The sequence below is a fragment of the Marmota marmota genome, unplaced genomic scaffold (genome assembly GCF_001458135.2).
Source record: "Marmota marmota marmota unplaced genomic scaffold, marMar, whole genome shotgun sequence".
Lineage (NCBI taxonomy): Eukaryota > Metazoa > Chordata > Mammalia > Rodentia > Sciuridae > Marmota > Marmota marmota.
The window spans coordinates 18,081,949-18,103,048 of record NW_025999999.1 but is presented as its reverse complement, the minus strand read 5'-3'; the positions used below and the strand labels follow the sequence as shown (position 1 = coordinate 18,103,048).

The 21,100-nt window shown below is 41.4% G+C and overlaps 1 protein-coding gene across 11 annotated transcripts in view; it reads left to right on the top strand.

Annotated features, from left to right (window-relative positions):
* Nucleotides 1-21,100, top strand: part of Ablim1 (actin binding LIM protein 1) — a 272,608-nt gene that overhangs the window by 69,752 nt on the left and 181,756 nt on the right. For 9 of the 11 annotated variants that reach the window (XM_048807393.1, XM_048807390.1, XM_048807389.1 and 6 more), the window contains exon 1: nt 18,787-19,045. The exons of 1 other annotated variant lie outside the window; for it this stretch is intronic. In XM_048807393.1, coding sequence (XP_048663350.1) covers nt 18,802-19,045 — 244 coding nt within the window. In that variant the 5' untranslated portion in view covers nt 18,787-18,801. Of the gene's footprint in view, nt 1-1,505; nt 1,768-18,786; nt 19,046-21,100 lie in introns of those variants that run through there. One more of the 11 variants, XM_048807383.1, reaches the window with a different exon arrangement.

The following is a 21,100-nucleotide window of genomic DNA, read 5'->3' as shown; positions in this document are numbered from 1 at the left end:
ACTATAAAGTCAGAAAAGAGTTACTTTATTGTTAATAAAGGTTGAATATTGGATTTTGTTCTCTCCTCGGTCGTCCCGCCTCGTGAATGGCAAAGAACCAATGCTTTTAAACTAGAACCTATTTTAGCCCCAGAAAATAGCTAAAGCACTACAGTTGGTTCCTTCTTCACCCTTTCATTTAAAATTATAGGAATAATAATTAGAGATTTAAGGGAGTAGAAAAACTATCCCCTGCTACATTTTAACTGAAGATCAACAAGAATAAAAAGTGCAACTACGAAATACTTCTGTTTCCATTCTTATGGTAAAAATTCCAAGAAAATAAAATATTCAGACTGAAAATTTGGTGTCACTGTCATGTGAATGCTAGGCACTGGGTGTAATTAGATCTCAACAAACACGACTGGCCTTTTGGCAGCAGCTAACCCATGACAAGCTCTGCAGATGCCAAGCATTTTATCAATGAGTGATCCAGTTGTGATCCTTTGCCTGGCGCCTTGTGCTGCCGCCAAGTCAGGAACTCCTTATCAGAGGCACCAAGTTCCAGGCAGTGGCCCGAACCGGGGGAAGGGAGTATAGGGTACCCCTGAGTATGGTTCTCCACCAGAGCCATTTTTTAACAAAACTCATAGACAGGAAGAGAGGAAGCAGGAATCTTTACCCATCCATCTTTTCTTTTTGTGGGCAGATTATGGGCCTCACGTTAAATGAACTTCTCAGAATGGGTTCTGTCCTTGTGGAGGAATCCAGTGGTCTGCTCTCACACTAAAACAGTCATGCCAGTGTCCTACTTCTCAGCCAGTTCATGTGTCTGGTGCTGTTGGTGTTTGTCCCAAGTGTCTCTTCCCATTTAAAGTGTGTCTTCATAACTTTTCCAATGTGCAGAATCCCCAGTGTTCAGAAAAAACTGGGAGAAGAATTGGATTACGGTTGGTGGGTGATCCAACCCAGCATCAGGGCATTACAAGCTAAAGGAAAAAAAAAAATGCCTCTTTCCTGAGCCTTTCCGGATGAGGTCATTGTTTTCAGACAGCGTGTACCTAATATAAAATGGCTCAAAGTCCATGGCGTGTCTCATCGCAGTGCTTTGTCAGAAACAGTTTCCAAAGCTGTGATGAATAGCCAGGCTGATAGTAAAAAAAAAAAAAAAAGCGTCTCCAAATTACAGCATTTTTTTTTTAAATCCCAGTATTAAAAAAGAGATAGTAATAGAAGCCCATCTGGTTGCGATGATAATTCATTAAAGAAAAAGAAGAGGCAGAAGGCTTGGGAAAATCAATTCTTTTCTTTGTCTCGTGTGTTTGAGTTATTGTGAAATGACAGTGACCAAAATCTGGATTCTGGATTCTGCAGAGTGGAGGAAAATCCCAGCAACATTCTTGGCGTGTTTTAACAGCAGCTTCCCAGAAGTGACCAGCCGTGTTCTGTGGGTGTGGTGGCAGTGATCCTTGGAACTGGCAGGAGACGGGGTGGGAGGAGAAGGGGTCGAGGGCTCTGTAGGTGAGGAAGGAGCTGGAATCACAGGGGAAACTCCTCATTCTTCCTGAGCTGGCTCTGGCACACCCACGGTGGCACACCCCTCCCTCCTAACTCAGCCCACAAACCCCTGGCGGAGAGCCAGGCCAGGCCTTTCCTCTGAGGAGTGGATGCAGCCTTCCGTGGGCCAGCCCAGTGAAGAAAAGCTCAACTCCCACAGCCTGGTGCAGGTTGATCACCTGGGACTGTCTGTGCTCATGGACTTGCATCACATTGCTGAAGACGACAAAGGTTGGACCCTCCATTTCAACCACCTGGGGGGTAGAACCTGTTTCTAAAGATGACAAAAGATGCAGGGGTTTCCCACTGCACAAAGTATATATATAATATATGCTTATTATAATAGGTTAACATGATAATCTATTTACGTGCATAATACTTATGTATGTAAAACCTGTGTCTTACATATCAACATGTTTGCAGATACCATTAATACAATGGGATGTTAAAATTGATAGGACTGTCTTGTAACAGGAGCCCACCTCAGTTAACCAACAGCAGGTGGGTAGATCAGTCTGTTGGGCACTTTAAAAGGGAGTTGCCTTAGTGACTGGACAGACACCTGTGATTGTGTTTCTGGGTGTTTCGTTTGAGTTTTTTTTTTTTTTTTTGGACGCTGTCCTTAGAATGCCTTCTGTACAGTTGTGTTTGGGGAGAGAGTTCCTTCCCTGGTGAGCCTGGCTTCAGAGGGGGACTAGCTCATCCTGCTCAGCATCCCCAAGGGCTGACAGCTCAGAGGCAGCCTGAAACAATCTTACAGCCTGCTCCATTGATATAGGAAGACTATGGTGATTGCTGCTGATTCTTTGAATATTGGATCCCTTAAGAGAATGTGACTTATTTTGGTTTCTGGAGAGCAAGGTAATGGGAAGGCAGATGAGCCCTAGTCCCCTCCCTTCTTCACCTCCTACAGCTCTGGTCTTCTGGTCTCCTAGCATCTCTAGTGAGCTGGGCTTTGCCTTCTTCCCAAGGACTTGGAGGCCTGAAGAGCCCAAGTCTGCTCCACTTCACATGTGCACACTTGTCAAGAGGAACGGAGGAATTCAAGGTTGGCACGCTCTGGAGATGATGAATAATTCATGGTGGCTTCTTGTGCCATAAAATATTCTTCTGTAAAATGAACATTGTTTTCAAAGATTCTGCCGATTTAAAAGTCTGATATTGTGGGCTTTGCATTCTTTATTGATCTGTCTTAGACATTAGCCGGGAAGACAAAAGTTGACAAACATCAGAATTATAAAATTGAAAGCTGACACTGGCCCCGTGTGGGCATTAGGCCAAGATCTCTGTTCCAACTTTTTCCTTCCCTGTTCTTTCTAAAGTGTTACATCACGGGATGTTTACAGAAGATTTCTTGATGCTTTCTGGGTCCTCCTGGAAGATAGAACCTGAATTTTAACAATAACATTATGCATATTCATTGGGATTCAGTAATATGTTGCCAGTACCTCGAGTTGAAAACTGATTCCTTGACTTTCCTAAGTGAAAGGAGTCTTGGTGATAAAATTAGAATATCTCAAAATATCTATATGTCTATGTTAAAAATATAGTAAGACATTCATTATTTTTAAATAAATTTAAATTTCTCTGCTTTTCTTGTACTGTAGAAGAAATACAATGGGATCTTCATCTGATTTACAGGAAATATAGGGCAGGTTTTAGTAAAGCTTGCATGGCAAGATTATAAGTAAATAGAGTAAGCCATACATCTGATTATATTTTTAGTGGTCAAACCAGAAAGGAAAACTTTCTTTTCTCCATTTTTACTACTCTCCTCCTTCCTACCCCATGGCATATTTTGAAGGTATTTGGAGTCTTTCCACTTGCTGCCAGCTGGAATCTACAGAAAATCTATCTCTAGAACACTCAACAGTTCAGTTGAATCTCAGTCATAATTAAATTGGAATCTGGCAAATTATTTTGAGACTTAAAAACAGGCCCACCTTATGTTTGAAACAGAAGGGGTTTCACTATTCTGCATTAGTTAAAAAAAATTTACTCTCCCCAGGGAATATTGGCAATACATTTTAATTAACTTTTTCTTCAAATATATCCTTTAAGAGGATATATAATAAATAAGTCTGACCATGATTAAAATTTATTTCTTATTCTTTGTAGCTGGTTCCCTGATGTTTTAAGACAACATCTCTCCTTCTGCTCACCCATAACATACCTCCATTACTAAGGGGAGGTCACCCTGTCCCTTCTCATCTGGCACACCTTAAAAGCATTAGCAAGCTAGATGGCTGTTGATTTAAGACTTTGAAACAGTGATTCATTACCTTCTGCTCTTAAGGATATACTTAGAGCTACTGTTTGCATGCAATTAATAGTAATTTAGGCATCCGAGATATTCCGCCTTTTACTTCATCCTTAAATCTGACTGCTGACATATAGGTCTCCATTACTAACATACTTTTAAGGTTGGGGTGAGAACCAGGATAGTAATCAGAATATCGGGATTTAAAAAGACATCGCTAAATATCATTCATTTCCAAAAAGGGGAAAAAAAATGTGGTGTGCTCATTGACATCCCTCTTAGGTTTCAAGTGAGAGGATGGAAATGCTGGGCTGGTTGTTCTGCTTTAAGAGGTGGCCTCAGCTGCCACCACAAATGAGCTCTGCCGAGTCGGTGACCAGTGGGTCAAGCAGAGCGTGACATTGCCAGGAACATGCTCGAGGACTGACTGGGAGTGGCAGCAGGCAGTAGCTGGAGCATGGAGCACTGGGTTTCTGTAAAACAGTCAACAGCAGACAGGACTCTGAGAGCTGCCAAGTTTCATCTCCCCCTTGGTGATGGTCACCTACTCCCCAGGCTGGCCAGGGCACCAGGGTGTCTTGAAGACCTTCCTGGGACAAAAAACTGCCCAAGGATAACTGGTGTTATCCTTCTTTTATAACACTTTGCTTGGGAAGCAGACCTGATGACGATGTGTGAATTAGCAGAATCTTAAAAGATGGTGGGGAATACACAGCTCTTGGTCAGCATGCTGGTGGAGTGGGGAGCGTCTCTCTATTGACTATTTTGAAATGACTCAAACAGTCTACTCTCTTCACTTTTCAAATATAAGGCACACCAGCTACGTAAACGCCCAAGTACACAGATTTCTGAATTTAACCAGCTATTTCCCTTTTGAGGATCTGAATTCAGGGAAAATGGGTGCAAGTCTTTTCCATGAAGGCTGCCAACCCCACCTGTTCACAGCGTTATCCTTCATTCTGGTCTTCAGCCGCACCCAGGGCCTCCAACTCCTGGGCACTCCCTGGCTTGCCCTCGGTTGACACCTCCCCTCCAGGTTAGGTTTCAGCCTCTTCCTCTTGGAAGAGGATTGGTTACACCATCCATTCACTTTCTAGCTTCCCAAATTATGTTGACAGTTCTTGTCTGCAGTAGCTCTTGCCTTGTTCTGTTTGGAGTTTTGTGAAGGCACAGTGGTAAACACGTGTTCAAAGCACCACATTCAACTAGAAATTTACCGTTTCTGTGGCTTTTAATATTCCATTGTTGTTTTATATTCTATTTCACATTTTGGTTAATCTACAACAGAAACCTAAATTCATTGGGATTACAGACTATGATTTTTATACCTTTTAGAAAATTCAGTAATGAGCACATGGTGTGTGCTCACTAACCTCTTATTGATTGTTTGATTTCTTTATATGGCCTAGGGCATGCACATAAGGAGGGGTGATCAATTAGGGCCACTGATGCCATCTACCCTACCTGCCATGCAATGACATGAATGAACACTGGACGCTTGATGAAATAAAAATCTTATGTCCAGTTAACCTGAAAGACTAATTCTTAATTTAAAAAAGGAAAGAAAGGACAATTCTAACCTTCAGGGACCTTTTGAACCATACTCAAGGAAATGTTGCACAGATGAAACCAATGAATAGGAGATACATAGAACAGAATAGTCAAACTTTTCCTCTACAGGCTAAATATTTTATCCTTTGTGAAATAGCCTCTACTGCAACTACTCAACTGGGATTGAGGCACAAAGGTAGTCAAAGACGTTGCATATATGAATGCATTATAGCTAATGTTTCAGTAAAATTTTATTTATTTATTTACAAAAACAGGCAGCAAGTATTAGTTTACTATTACTGGCTTGGACTATTAAAAAAATAAGAAAAGGTCAGCTATGACAACCTTTTTGAAATAGGAGAAATGATTTTGAAGGCAATAAAGATTAGTTTAGCTTAATAAGATATGTTTTAGGTATGGAATCTAAAGAAAAAATTGTGTGGTTGCTTAATAGGCAAAATTTCCAACAGGTTCTTATTGTAGTTCAGTCAGAATGAAGATGAACTATTGAAAATGCATCATTTTTCAAAAGTATTACTTGCTGCCAGTTACATCTTCTCTGAAAGCCTGGTGGAATACATGGTTGCCAAAAATGTTAATGTTTTTTTGCTTAACAGGAGAAGAGAGAAAGAAATTAGAAGAAAAATGAAAGAAATGCTCAGTTAAGGTGATTTGATTTTATGCCACTTTAAAAATTTTATTTGATTGATATGACCTAGAGTTATACAAAGAAATTACAGGGATTACAAAGAATGCTTTATTTTTAACTCTTAAGAAACAATATCCAGAATTTAAGTATTTTTCTACCTCATTTATTTCTCTTAGATCTTTACTTAAGTAAACTTTGCATACTTCTTTTCTAGTTGAAGATAGAAGAAAACCTAAAATAGTACCAGAAAATAAACAGTTTTTTTCCCCTAGAAATCTCTATTACTTGTTTATTCAATTAAAGTTAAGTTTGAAGATGGTATGACAGATTTTGCCAATTAAATCCAGATATGGAAAAGTGTGGAGTATGGTTTTAGGAAAGGTGTGAAGGAAGAATGCTACTTAGAGAAGAGTTTTAATTCTGTTAACTGCTTTCTAAAGATTTATGTTTTTCTCAGGTGTTCCTTGGTTTTTTTCTCCTGTTGGCAATGTCAAAACTCACACAGCACAAAGGGTAAAATGGATGTTGTTTTATTTCCTTTATCTCACTATGATTTATTGGTCTTCTATTGCACACCAGTCACCAAAATAGAACCTGGGGGTACATGATGAAGAAGGTGGTGTGATTTTTCCCCTTGTGCAGTCATCTCATGGAGGCAAATACTTCACAACAGACAGTGTCTCAAAGGGCCAATAAGCATATGAAAAAAGTCTCACCATCATTAATCATCAGTGCAATGCAAATCATGACCTCAACGAGATTCCATAGTTTATCTATCAGAATGCATAAAATTAGAAGGACTGACAATATTAAGTATTGGCAAAGATGCAGAATGACTGGAATCCCCCTACATTGCCGGCAGGAGTATACACCAAATGAATGACTTTGGAAAACTGTTGGGCAGTTTTCCAAAATGACACACACATCTACTATATGCCTATATCCTCTATATGCCTTTACCTTGTATTTGTGTGTATGTGAGTGAGTGTGTGTGTGTGTGTGTGTGTGTGTACATTGTTTTAGTCAAGTATTTTATTGCTGTAACAAAAAGAACAACATAGAGGAGGAAAAGTTTATTTAAGCCTTATGATTTCAGAGGTCTCGGTCCATAGACAACCAATGCCGTTGCTCTGGGCCCAAGGTAAGCAGTACATCATGGGGGAAGGGCCTAGCAGAAAAATCTGCTCAGCATATGATTAGGAAGCAGAGAGAGGGGATCAGGAAGAATAACCCATCCAAGGCAAGCCCCAAGTGACCCAGCCCATCTAGCTACACCCACTTGTCTACACTTCCCGCCCAGTCCATTCAAACTAGGGTGGACTGATTAAGTCACTTCTCCTTTGAATATTTCTGCTTTTGGAGCACACCTCATATACAAACCATAACATACACATATGCAATGTCATGAAGCTGTGTACTTGAGGTTTGGGAGCTTAGCAGTAGGTGAGCTACCTTTCAATAAAATACTTACACTAAAAATGTAATAGATTTGAACACCATGGGAGAAAGTTTCAAAAAGCCAAAGTTGTAAATTGCACATGTGATCTGAATTCCATGAAAAATTCATAGGGAAAAGAAAAGCAAAGAAAATCCATTGAAGAAAAAATAGTGGTTTCCCGTGTGGGAGATTGTATTTCCATTTCTCTATACTTTTCAGTGTTTTTCAAAATTTTCTCTAATGAATGTATGTTATTTCTGTATTAGAAAAATTGGAATATGAAAAATGACAGCTGGGGTGATATATGATATGATTTGAGGGAATTATAAATCAGGTTGGGCATTTTAGGGTTGAGATAGCCATTCAGAGGTGAGTTGTGGGGTAAGAGAAGGCTTCCAAGAGGGGCCAGAGGACAGCATTCAGGGAAGAACGTGATGGAAGCTGGGGTGGGGGCTGGCGAATGAACCCTGGGTGATGTTTCCTGGGCCTGTGTTCCTCAACCAAGGTTGCAGTGACTCTGTTCCGTCTCCTTCATGGATTTTGAGGTCCTTCTGTGATCTTTCAGGAACGTTAGAGTTTTCTTAAACATGATGAGCTCTTACACCATGTATAATTTTTATTCTTAAAAGCTCTTGTTCTAGCCTTTTTACATTTTTAGGCATTACCATTTGCTCCATTTTCTATTTTGAGGCTGCCTCTTCTCCCTTGTGGCTCCATATGCCAATGTGAGTTTAAAGATTAATTGTGCCAAGCCATTCTCTCCTCCTAAAAACTAAATACATGAAAGAACTCCAGAAACACACACACACACACACACATACACAACACACACACACACACACACTCACCCGCATGAGCTCCAAACGGTCCATCTGTCCTATTGAAGATGTCCACCACCCACTTCATCCTGGTGCAGGCTATTTTTGTTTGCTTTGTCCTGGGAACATCTATATTGGAAACCTTTAAAAAAAAAACAACAGTCTTTTGGGTTTCATCAGAAAATCAAAAGCATAGCACTTTGTTCTTCTGTTTTATGCATATTGCAGGGTTGTGCACAAAGAAATGCTCAATAAATGCTAATCAAATTGCCTTTATGAGAATTATAGTTGCTACTATATTCAGATTGTTCCTGTGCACATTTTTACTTATGAGTGCACATTTATAATTATGAAAGTGGATTGTGAGAGGAGTAATACTTAATATTCTTTAGTATCCAATATTTCTGGATCTGTTTTCTGCAAATCTGTATCCTCTTAGGTGAGTTTAGTTACTAAATTTTCAAATTCTCTATGATATACAAGAATAATTGAAGTCTTTTTTTTCTGCTTCTCTCCCTTTCTTGACAGAGTAAGTAATAGCATTATGCTGTGTTACTGGAAATTTTAATCAATAAATGGACACATCTTTAGTTAGAATTCTAGGAAATAGTGCTGAGTGGGATCATTTAGTTAATGCAGGAAGCTGAGGGGCTAAAGCATTTATGTGCAGAGGGTCAATTTGAGAAACTTTGAGGCTTGTTGAGCAATTTCAATATTCTTTCCAAGGTAACCTACATGAAGCATTTATTTGAAGGTCCAGATTCCATAAATATTTGTGAAATATCTCTTCTGAAACAGACACAGAATACAGGCAGAAACCAGTCACATTAGCTCTCAAGAAATTCATGGTTTAGGGATTTCTGATCTTTATCCACCCTGTGGCTCCAGGCCTCACCTCTAGGTGCATGTGTTATGACCTGTCACTGGTGACGAGTCCCGCTCCCTCATATATTGAAGTGTAACATTAGAGAAGCATGCTGAGGTAAATATATAAAGAAGGGTTTATTTAAAAAGGAGTAACAGAGACTTCTCCCGAGAAGCAGAAGGGGGCCATAGCTAGTATCCTGGTATCCCCAGAAGTGAGGGTGTTCTGCCTTTTTATATGTTGTAGGCTTCCTTTGTTCTCCTGCCCTCTTCCCCTAATCTCTCTCCTTCCTGTGTATGTGACCAGGCCCAAGAGATGCTGGGTGGGATGGCCCAAAGGTGAGAAGCAGATGGGCTGGAGGGGCCAAGGTGGAGTGATCTGGGCAGGAAGCGGGTGTAATTAACAGTTCCCTGTAGGGAGGGACCATCCCTGGGACAGGTTACCTTAGCAACAGGTTGGACAAGTGGCAGGTTATCTTGATAAGGGTGGAGGAAGGGCCCTCAAGGAGTTAACATGTCAATCCCTCCATTCTCTGGATCCACCCTTGCCTATCTGCCTGTCTAATTCTGGCTTCACATGGATGCTACCAAACCCATGCCTCTATCCTGAGATCCAGAGCAGTTTTTTCAGCTGCCTGCCAGACACTATTCCATAGATGTTCTAATGACTCTTAAACCCCCTTATTATATCTGAAATTAGCTCATCCTCACCTCTTTCTACCAAATCTTACTCTTTCCTGTGATTTTTATCAAAATGGTTCTACTTCTTGATAGTTGCCCAGACTGTCATATTTAGGGTTCTCTTGGATGTAGAGATTTATTTCCACCTTAGTAAGCATGTGCATCTTTTCATTCTGGCCACTTGTCCATTCTTCTATCACAGTGCTGGGTGTGTGAATCCATGAAAGAAAGGAGCAGCTCAGTGGGGTCCTATTTCTCTGTGGGAAGATCTTAGAACTAGCTTGTTTTCCCTCTCCAGTCATAACCTTGTCTCACTCCACTTGGCCCTGGTGATGAAACTTTATCCATCTTTCTTCCCACCTCATCCTATGCTAGGTATTCTCCCTTCCCTAATGCGGAACACAACTGAACGCCTCCCCATTTCCACTTTCCTTTTTGATTCATTACTGCAAGAGACAGCTCTTGCAGTAAACTCCCTACCCCAAGCTCTGCCTCTTCCATTTTGGCACAGCTGAAGTCTACCCAACCCCAAATACTGTCCTCTAGGAAGCACCCCAAATCATTGCCTGCCCTAGTTGGTGACATGGTCTGAAATTGACACCAAAGGTAAGCAGTGCACTTGCTCTCACTTCCAAGAGTTCACGGAATGCGTGCTGACTGTGTGGTAGTAACACCCAGATTATGATTTATAGACCCTTGGAGAGAAGCTATGATTGTTTACGCTGGGATGAATGTTAGGAGTAAAACCTTAAAGGAGACATATTGATGAATCTCAAAACACACTGAGAGAAGGAAGCTAAAGACAGAGGGCACATGTTGGATGGTTCTATTTATGTTCTAGACTGTGTGATAAGAGATAGAAATAGGTGCTGAGGTTGTCTCTGACCTGGGTGTCTAGGTGAACTAAGGAAGGAGCAACAAGGACATCCTGGGGTGCCAGCAGCCTTCTGTACCTCGACAGAGATTGGGTTATATGGGTGAATGCGTTTGTTAAAACTCATCAAATTGCATATTTAAGATCTATGTTTTTTACTTATACACAAATTATTATATCTTAATTTTTAAGATCAACCTAAGAGCAGAAATTGCAGAGAAAACGTATGATCATATTCTATTAGTAGTTAAAGAGGAAATGTTATCTGGGTAGGTTTGAAAATAAAACAGTAAAGTGGGGAGAAGAGAGGGCATGCTCTTGAGTGTATGGCCAGAAAAAGGTAGTGAGAACACGGCCAGTTTTGCTGTGGTTCACAGCAGATTAAAAAATGAGAAGGGATGAATGTTTTATGTGGAACCTTCCAATGTTTCTAAAACTCTTCCACCCTGCTGCCTTCGCCACAGTACCTGAAATAAGTCACAACTGTTGGGTTTCAGCTTGGGGGGTGGGAGGTTTACAGTGGAAGTTCGATAATAGCTAATACATAGATCCCAGCCTGATATCCTGAAGGCCAGGAAGACTGGGAGTGTGCTGTTGGGCTTTGTTTGGTTTTGTTTTGCTTTGTTGGGAGGTGGAAATGTGGACAGGGTTTTGTTTTTATTAATTAGTTGCAAATGTTTGAAACTTGGGCAATTTCACATAAAAATTTGAACATCTGGCGATACCTGGCTCACATGGAAAAACAGCAGTAATTGCCTGGATCTGAGTAGTGATTCATCCTTTAACAAGATTAAGAAATAATTTACTTTACCTGTCCTGCCACTCACAATTATCTCAGTCCTCTGGGTATTTTAATTTGTAGCCTCTGAGTTTAACATTGATGGAGCCCCTCCTGTATACCAGGAACAATCCAGGGCTTTAGTCAATACTTATGGAGATACTATTATTACATCCAGACGAGGTAACCAAGGTTCAAGAGGTGAAGAACTCACCTGAGGTTGTCCAGCCCAAAGTAGCAAAGCCCGGGTTTGAACTCAGTTTTCTTACCCCAGAACCTATAAGCTTACTGAGCACATTGTTGTTGTTCTTTTGTTCATCTTAGACTTCAGTTTCACCCATCATTTTGTAAAAAGTTAGTACTTACCTGGTTAGTTGAGTTATTGTTAGTTTCTGTGTGATTTATTTTGATGGTATAATTCCTGTTCTTTAAATTCCTGGTTTTGCATCCCTCTTAATAAAAAAAAAATTGTGTACATATGTATCTTATGTACTGATAAACAATATTCTTGTACTATATTTATATTATATATATTCCAAAACACACATGTACTTAAAAGTGCTAAAGAATAGTATATAAATCTAGAATTTTCTTTCCACACTGCAGTCGACTATCTTGTAGTTATTGCACACTCTATTTTGGCAAATGACAGATCAGATGATGCCTGGACAATGATTCTGCCTGAAAGCATTTTCATATCAGAGACTGCCAATTTTGTACCCAATAAGTTGTCCCTTCCTGATAGAGGATGCAATAAAAAGGTCACTATACCAGCTCAGATTATGGAAAATTCTCCATTGTTAGAACCAGTGTTATCTATCTGTGGCCACATTTAAAACACTGTGTTCTAAAACCTTCTCCAGCTGTGAACTTCAAAATAGCCAAAGGCATCTTTTATTCATCTTAAAGCATCTGATTTGCCTTTGGGAGTTCAGGTTCTTTTCAGACATCTAATTCTGACAGGGGGTTGAGTTTAGAGGGAAGCACTATTCTCCAGGTCTCAGTCTCTCAGTCCAAGATGTGGGGGCTTCAAGCACAGTGGGATCTCTCATCTCCCAGGGTTGCTGTCATGATTAACAAATTTGTGGCTTTAAAGTACTTGGGCAAAAGCAAGAGAGGCTGTGGATAATGAATCAGTGCGAAATGTGCTTGCGGACATGTACCGGCCGCTTTCCCGGAATCCTGATACTCTCAAGAGAGTGTGGCAGAGAGCATGTGTTTCAGGGACACACTGTGTGCTTGCACAAAGGTAAGGCCACGTTCTGCCTCCAAATAGAGTGGTCACATGTGGCTGGGTAGGTGCTTCCACCTGAGAGCTCACCCACATTCCTGGACCTCCTTCCACTTTCATCTTATATGATCCGAATGAAGTTTTCTTTAGGAACATCCTTCTGTTTGGAACATTCTCTTCTGCCTTCCCCCAACCCCCTTAATTTCTTAGTAAATTAATCTTCAAGGCCCAGTCGGAACATCATGTTCTCCATTGTGTCCTCCGCAATCTCCCTGACACCAGGCTAACTTCATCTTTTCTTTTCATGCCCTTCCAGAAAATCAGAGTGTGACATTGAGGGCTGGCAAGGGAACATGTTTAACACATCCTTTGCCCACTCCTTAGAGGTAAAATTACTTTTTTTGGTTCATGTTATTATTGGAAATGGAAATATGTAGAGTTGTTTGTGTGAAATGTGAAACATAAACCATGATTGCAACCTGAAATGTTTTCTCTCATGGAGAGAAAACTAATAGGAACCACTGACCATATCCCCAAACTCTAAACAGTCCTTCAACCATTTACTGCTGGAACTTTACACTGGGACACTGTAGTTAGGCATGTCCACGCCTGGTCTCCTGCTAATTACATGCTCTCTGAGAGTCCCCAGCTTATTCATCAATAAGACCACTAACACTGGGCTGGTGGTGTAGCTCAGTGGTAGAGTGTGGCCTGGCAAGCTTAAGGCCCAGGTTCAATCTCCAGGACTGCAAAAATTAAAAAAAAAAAAAAACAAACATAAAGACTGCTTATACCTGGCCTGTCATAGTGTAGGCTCTCCATATGTATTTGTAGAATGAAGTTAGCTCACAGACCCAAAGGGTGGGGGAAAGACTGGCACTGATTTTTAACCAGGTCTCCTGTTCTAGTCCTTGTCTATCTTATGTAACTCTTATGACCACAGCTCCAGGAAGTTCTGTGAAGTCAAAACTTAAACCCATAGGTCAATGATCTCAAGAAAAGAAGCCAGTGAACAAGAAGACCTGATTACGATGTAGTCAGGAAATAGATGATCTGGGGTCCTGGAGATTGTCTAGTCCATTAACAGTGAATGCGAGGTTTGCCAGAGTGACTTGGAACTTTTCTGTGTTGAGACAGATGAATTATAAATACTTCAAACTGTGCCACTGGAAACACTTCCCTCTGCATTTTGCCTCCCGGGAGGGCCATGGAGGGGAAGAGCACAGGGAGCCCTGCACCTGCTCCAGGGTCAGCACCTCTGTCAGCTCTGGGCCGAGAGTGCTGATGCTGGGGTTTCGGTTCTCCACTCAGCTATTCATACCACCAACAAGGGTGACCTGCCTCCTGATTACCAGCGCTTGGGATTGTTTCCTGTAGCCACAGCTGGCGGGGGCCTCTTGGGCATGTATGTGCCTGCCACCTGGTGCCTTCCCCGACCAGGAGCTTGCAGCTGTATGTGCCGCAGTAAGAGTTTTCAGACAGCATGTGAAAACGTATAGAATGTATGCATTTCCATTTCCTAGGAAAGCAGTAAACCATGGCTTTGATAAAAATAAAACATACTTTCACCCAAATATTGGATACTTATATCTCACAGTGATTTTCACAGAAATTTGTCAAACTCTGTTCACAAGGCATTGAGTACCTAGTACGTACAGAGCCCCACACAAAGGAAATGGTGACAAAAGCAAGATTCTTGCCCTCCAGAAGCTCAGCAGCTGACAGGGAAAATAAGACAGTCCCTAGGTGACTCTGTTACAAGGCAGGCTATGATGAATCCCATGGTAGAGCTGCTATTTGGGGAAAAGATGGGAAGAAACTGATTCTAGCCAGAGTGATTCTGGAAGTCTTGATGGAAGAGGTAACTTTTGAGCTGCATTTTAAAGTACAAATGAATTTTCAGAAGATTCCAATGGAAAGGAGATTGAGGAGTCTCTGAGAGATGCATGGGAAAGATAAAGTGTTAGAGAGTTAGCCATGTGTTCAGAGTACAGAGAAGATTGGGCCACTGACGGAGACCCCAGCCTGGTGGATGGCACCGTGTGACCCGTCTTGTCTCACATATGGGGCTTGAGCTTTGGGGATGCCTGTGACCCTTCTCCCAGCCAATCTCATCTGTGGCTGCTTCCTTGAAGGCAATCCAAGACTGCCTCTCATTGCTATTTGGAAATCTTGCCTATGGAGAATATCGTCAGAGAGTAATTTGAGATGCCTGATGTCTGTTAAACTAATTATGCTTTGGTCCTCAGAGTACCTTCGTGCTCTCAATCTTGAATGCTCAGCAGATTTTATGTAGTATCTGAATTATTAATGGAGATGATCTGGAAGAGGGGGCTTGGCTGCTTGTTCCGTTTTGAGCAGGTCTTGGGCGAGTGGCATTACAGGAAGAAAGGCAGCTGCTTGCAGAGTGATGGACGAAGCAGGCCTTCCAGAGGAGCCCTGCCCAGACAGGAGCCTGTGCCAGTATGCTCAGAAAATCACGGCCTGCTTTGGAGGGATGGGTAAGACCCCTTAAACATTGGGCTGTGCAGAGAAGATTCCCAGGGTTGATGATGCCGACGAGCAGGACTCATTTTATTTCTTGCTGTAGCCGCGAGCAGGAGCAGCTGCTAGAGGGGAAGAATCTCCAGTGGTCCAAGTTGACATTGGCAAATCTGATAGCACCTCTTCTGGAGCCTTGCTACTTTAAAAAAGTCCTTTCTCTGCTTATTCTTTGCTCAGCAGCAAAGATTATCTTGATGATTGTGAGCAACTGCAGGTATCTCGGGGAGGCTTGTTGAGCAATTTTGTTTGCTTATTTTGATTTTAAAAAAATATCCAAAAACCAACTGACCCGATTATCATCAATAAAGCTGCGGGCTAACTTCAGAGCATTTCCTTAGACAGCCAGATTCCATAAGGATTCTCATTTTAAGGTGTTGCTTGGTCTCTGAAACAAATTTTTTTTTTTCCTTAGTAAGAAGCAGGTAGATTTTAGTTGATTTAAAAGCAGAGGAGGTCACTTGTCTGGAAAAAAAAGATCTGAATCTGCATTACATATTAAAGACAGTGTTGAGTAACTGCTATGTGGATTGACCTGTGATTGACAAGAGTGATATTTATGGCATACATTCCCTGAGTGCCGTGCAGTCCCCAAACACTTGGCTCTGGGTTGGGTTCATCTCATCAGGTATTTATTAAGCTCCTATAGTACTATAGGCAGAGTACTCAGGGCCTCTTGGTACAGCCTAAAGCTCTTTGGTGAATTTTCCTGCCAATGGTCTTTTTTTCATAGCTTATCAAATAACAGTTTGTTTAAGGTGCATTGGAACTGTTTTTAGCAAGATTAGGAACTTCCTAACTGATCAGATATACAGGCTGGAAAAACCTCGGATGAGGATTAAGCATTTGTAATCATCATTAGCTGGGTGTTTACTCTGACCTGTGTGGAGGTTAAGTTGAAAACTCTGGGCACCTGGAAAGTGGAATTTAGTTCACAGGTGACTGGTCACTTCTGGCCCCAAACCTCAGACAGCCAGCATCTGGACTGTCCCGTCTCTCTACTGCCTGAGAAAGGCGCTGGCCTTAGCTTGTCTTTTAAAAGCAAGAAAACCTTTGTCATTGTCACCAGCCCTCTTTAGGATCCCCCCTTAGTTTTCTTTTTACCCTGACATAAAATTCTTGAAATGTATCAGACTTCTCTCACGTAATCCTGTTATTGAGAAAATTAAATGTCATCTTCTCTGTCTCACAGAGACAGAGATTTCTTTAATTTCTTTAACAGTGCTGGGGATGGAACCCAGGGCCTTGTGCATGCTAGGCAATCAGTCTAACACTGACCTCCACCCCCAGCCCAATAATTGCTTCTCAAACTAAATGTATGGATCTTTAAACTTATCAGAAAATTTAGGAGTGACCCAAGTACATATTGCTGATACAAGAGTTAAGTGGGGAGGTGGGTTAATGCTATACAATTACCGTGCCAAGTTTGGGGACCAAGAAGGTAGAAGAGCTTTGTCATAGAATAGTTCCACTTTTTACTGGTCAGGAAGACGCTGGATTTGAATTTTTAAAAATCTTATATCTGTCCAAAGTTTATGCTGTGTGTTGTGGTTTTTAGTGTGCGTCTGAAGTCACTGCATATTTCCCAGAAAGACCATATAAACCTCATAAACAAGTAGCTACTCAGGTTCTCATTTTGCAAAGAGCAGAGCTGAAGGAAACTGACTGACCACCGCAAGAGGAGTTCATGGTGAAGAGCACAGGTCCCCACACTACAGCGTTTACTAGGAAAACACTCTAGAAGAATCTACTCAGACTAGGTGGGCCGCAGGAATCTGAATTTTAAACAAATTGGTCCTGGACTACATTTTGGGAAATCATTGAGAAGCTATTTTACATTTCATATCTTCAGAATAGGCATGCAAGAAATATAACATACAGGTTATTTTACATGCCTCATAACCTGTTTTAAGAGGAAACCTGAAAGAATTTTCTTTGGGGAGAAGACTGGTATTTAGGATTTAATTCCCAAACTTTTGTTACAGAAATTTCGAGGTGTGTCTTGCCAGCGTCTCTCATCTCCCGTGTTTCCACTGCCCCAGCTTCTCTCCAGGCCGGGAAGCCTCAGGGCAGTCTCGTTCATCCATTCTTACTGTGCTTCCCATTAGGCTAGAGCAATTCTAGCAAATTTGGTTTCTCTGGTTCTTGAATTCTGTTTCCAAATCCTTCAGTAATAACAGAGGCTAGAAACAAATGAAGCAAGGATTTCTCTTCTTTCTTCATTCGCCCAGAACCTTGGCGGAAGGTTCTGACTACTATGAAAAGAAGAGTTTTGTGTAGGGGACTGGCTCCTCCTAGGCTTTCTAGATTGTCATGCAAAAGTCTCTCGGTTTCTCTGAGGCTTACTAGGGCTTCTTCTGAAATGCTGGAGTAGACTGGGGTTTCCCAAATGCTGGCTCTGGTCTGGGGAACTTTTAGAAATTGGAGTTCCTGGGCTCCACAGAATCTCACGTGGAGGTCTGGTTGGTACCCTAGATTTTGTAGTTTTTGAAAATTCCACAGATGGTTCTTAAGCACAGGGAGCCACTGAACTGGATGGTCTTGGAGGCTTTTCCACCTTGGTAATCTTATTCTGTTTAAAGTATAAAAGTGGTTTTAATGAAAAGAAAATTTTATTAGGACCTCATAGCCCAGTGAAGGAGCAGTGGTGTGGGTTTGTCCACTTGGACTCGTGACCATTGCATGGTTATAGACTCACATATTATACCTGACATTCCCATGTAGGTGTCAGAGGATAGATGCCCATTACCAGGGCAGTCCTTTGTGTATCAGCCCCTTAATCGAGTGAGAGCCCTGCCAGCATATAACAGAATAGCATTGTGAAAACCTGGCATTTCTGTCTCCTCCCTCTAATTCTGCTGATTCTGCAAGAACAGAAAAAACCATGAAACAGCTTTGAAACTATTATTAGCTTTGGACGAGTGGAAAGAGACAGAGGATTTTGATGGCATGAGGGGAAGGAGTCCCCCTGTAGAACATGGAAAGGAAATGATTACTGTGGCCTGGAGCTGGACTTGTCACTAGTTGAAACTGAGGAACTTTAATTGAGGTCCCTGCTCTGTGAGATCTGAAATGCTGGAGAACCTGGAACTGTTACCCTGGAGGTTTTTTTTTTTTCTCCTTTGTTATGTATTTTTAGATTATATACACATGAGTCTACATGCCTGGGCCTATTCTTAGTACTCTTCCAGATGATGTGGATATTCTAGGAATATTTGCAGAATTCTTTTTGGTTTTGCAGCCCTGTTCTTTTGCTCTAGATTCAGCATCAACCTTGTTTTCAAACATGCATTCTTGTCTCAGACCCACGTAGCCTTGAGTTCCTGGTAGTGGCTGTTTTTATACCTAATCATCTGACTGAGAATATGGAGCCCTAAGCTCTTGAAGGGTAATCTCTTAAATACATCTTTCTTAATCTTCTTTTCTGGGCAGTGCAAGAAAGAGATCATAGGGATTCAGGAGAGCTGAGAGAGAGAGAGAGAGAGAGAGAGAGAGAGAGAGAGAGAGAACACACTCTGGTGCAGCACAGTTTCTTGGGCTCCTGGTGTCCATTCTTCATTTCTTTCTCATCCATGCCAAAATGCCTTCCTTCCTTGGCTTAAAGTGTCTGGGGAGACTGTGCCTCTCTGAGAAAAGCAAAGTCGCTTCATCTGAGAGAAGCAATACCAGGGGCTCTTTCAGAAGGAGACTGATTGTCCAGGACCTGAGTGTCCCTGGGATGCCCTACTCTGCTCACAGGCAAGCCACCATTGCCTATTTGTTGTTTCTGTATCCCAAGGACCGTGGCCCACCTGAGCACGGGTTGAACAGCTGTGATCCTTTTGGTAAGTAAAAGAGCCCACTCTGGACATGGTTTCGAGTTTTGTGATTGACATAAGTAATAAAGTACTATCTAAACCATTTTTCCCGAAGTGTTCTTCAAAGGAAACACTATCCTTAATATATAATTAATGGGAGGGAGGGTAGAAGAAATGGAGAATGTAACCTAAGTACAGCTACGGAGCTCAACTCTGAGAGTATTTCAGCCCATGATTTTATAATCTCGATAACAAATGTATCTCTTTCCAAGCCTTTACAATTATTAGTTTTAGTAATAGGAAGTGTGATGGAAAAGAATGATCTCTATCAATAGATGTTGTTCTTTCATATAACAAAGGAGGAATAAAGAAGAAATATTGCAGGCAGCTGAGTGATTCTAGTGAGGGGTGACCTAAATAAAATTGGAGTTCAAACTGTGCTGCCACCTGGGGAGAGCTGTCTTGTGAAATATTTTAAAAGAAAAGAAAAATAGTTTTTCATATTGAGAGAACTTACTGATACTTCTTTTCAGTGATGTTCATTAAACTGTAGCCACTGATCCTTCTGCCAGGGAAAGAAATAGAGAAAGCCAGGTCTGAGGATGGAGTTTTCAGAGTTGGGAGTTGTAATGGTGCCTTTACTGATGACAATGATACCTGCCTATCTGGCCACACCCTGTCAAAATCAGTCCTTGAGTTAGTACAGGAGGCAGAAGGCTATTAGACACAGTCCTTACATATTTTTGTAGTTGAGTCAAGAATGACAGAAAGCATACTAATACCTGGTAATTCTGGGACAGCCAGAGAGGAGGGCAAGATGGCTTTAAGTTTAGGTGAGAAAAAGTAGTTAGCCTATATTAAGCTGTTTCATTGCAATTCATTTTTAACAGTTATTCATATGTTGTATAATTTACTCATTTAAAGTATGCAATTCTGTGTGTTTTAGTACAATCATTGATGGGTGCAGTCATCACCACAGTGAATTTTAGAATATTTTCATTACCTTGAAAAGAAACCCTATACCCTTTAGTTATTCTGTCTGTCCCCACCTTAACTCTTCCAGCCCCATTCCCCATCCTTAAGAATTCACAAATCTGCTTTCTGTCTCTGTAGATCTCCTTATTCTGGAAATCTCATAGGAATGGACTCATATAATATATGGTCTTTTGCATCTAGTTTCTCTCACCGAGTGTAGTGTGTTCAAGGTTCATCTAAGTTGTACCAACACTTCATTCCTTGTTGGGGCTGAGCCATATTGCATGGTGTGGATTAATGACATTCTGTTTATCCATTTCTCAGTTGGTGGATATTGAGGTCGTTTTACCTTTTGGCTGTTATGAATAACACCAGCGTGGACATTCAGGTATATGTTTTTGTATGGACATGTTTTCAGTTATCTTGGGCACATGCCTAGGAGTGGAATTTCTGGGACCCATGGTCACTCTATGTTCAAACTTCTGAAAAATTTCTAGGCTATTTTACTAAGTGTCTGCTCCATTTTTAATTTTCACCAGCAACATATATGTGTTCCCATTTCATATATAGGTTCCACCAGCACATGCTCTTATCTAACTTTGATTCTAGCCATCCTTGTGAGTGTGATGTGACATCACACTATGGCTGTACTGAGCTTTGACTAGGACAAGGAAGGGCTGGTGGCCAGCATAGTGCTAAGGCCCGACAGGATTCCGATTCCAACTGATGCTGATGGTGACAGCCCCTTGTAACATGCCTTTACGAGTGATACCTAGTCAACTGCTCACACTGTCAAAATCAGTCCTTTCTCTCTCCAATAGTCTTTACTTCATACTCTAAGCTCAGGCCTTTCAGGGGAGCAAGGAGTGAGGATGGAGAAACCATGGCTTCTGCCATTCCAAAAACACTTTGCTCAGGACCAGGTGACCATGCCTCCTGCAGCTTTGGGCACCTCCCTCAAATATTGGCCCCACATCTGGTGGATGCCTAAAATCTCTTTTTTTGGAAAAAAAAAAAAAACTTATTCCACAAATTAGGATAAAAACCAAGCATGGGGATTTCTGCTGGGGCTAACATTTTATGGTTGATGGCTTTGGTGCTTCTACT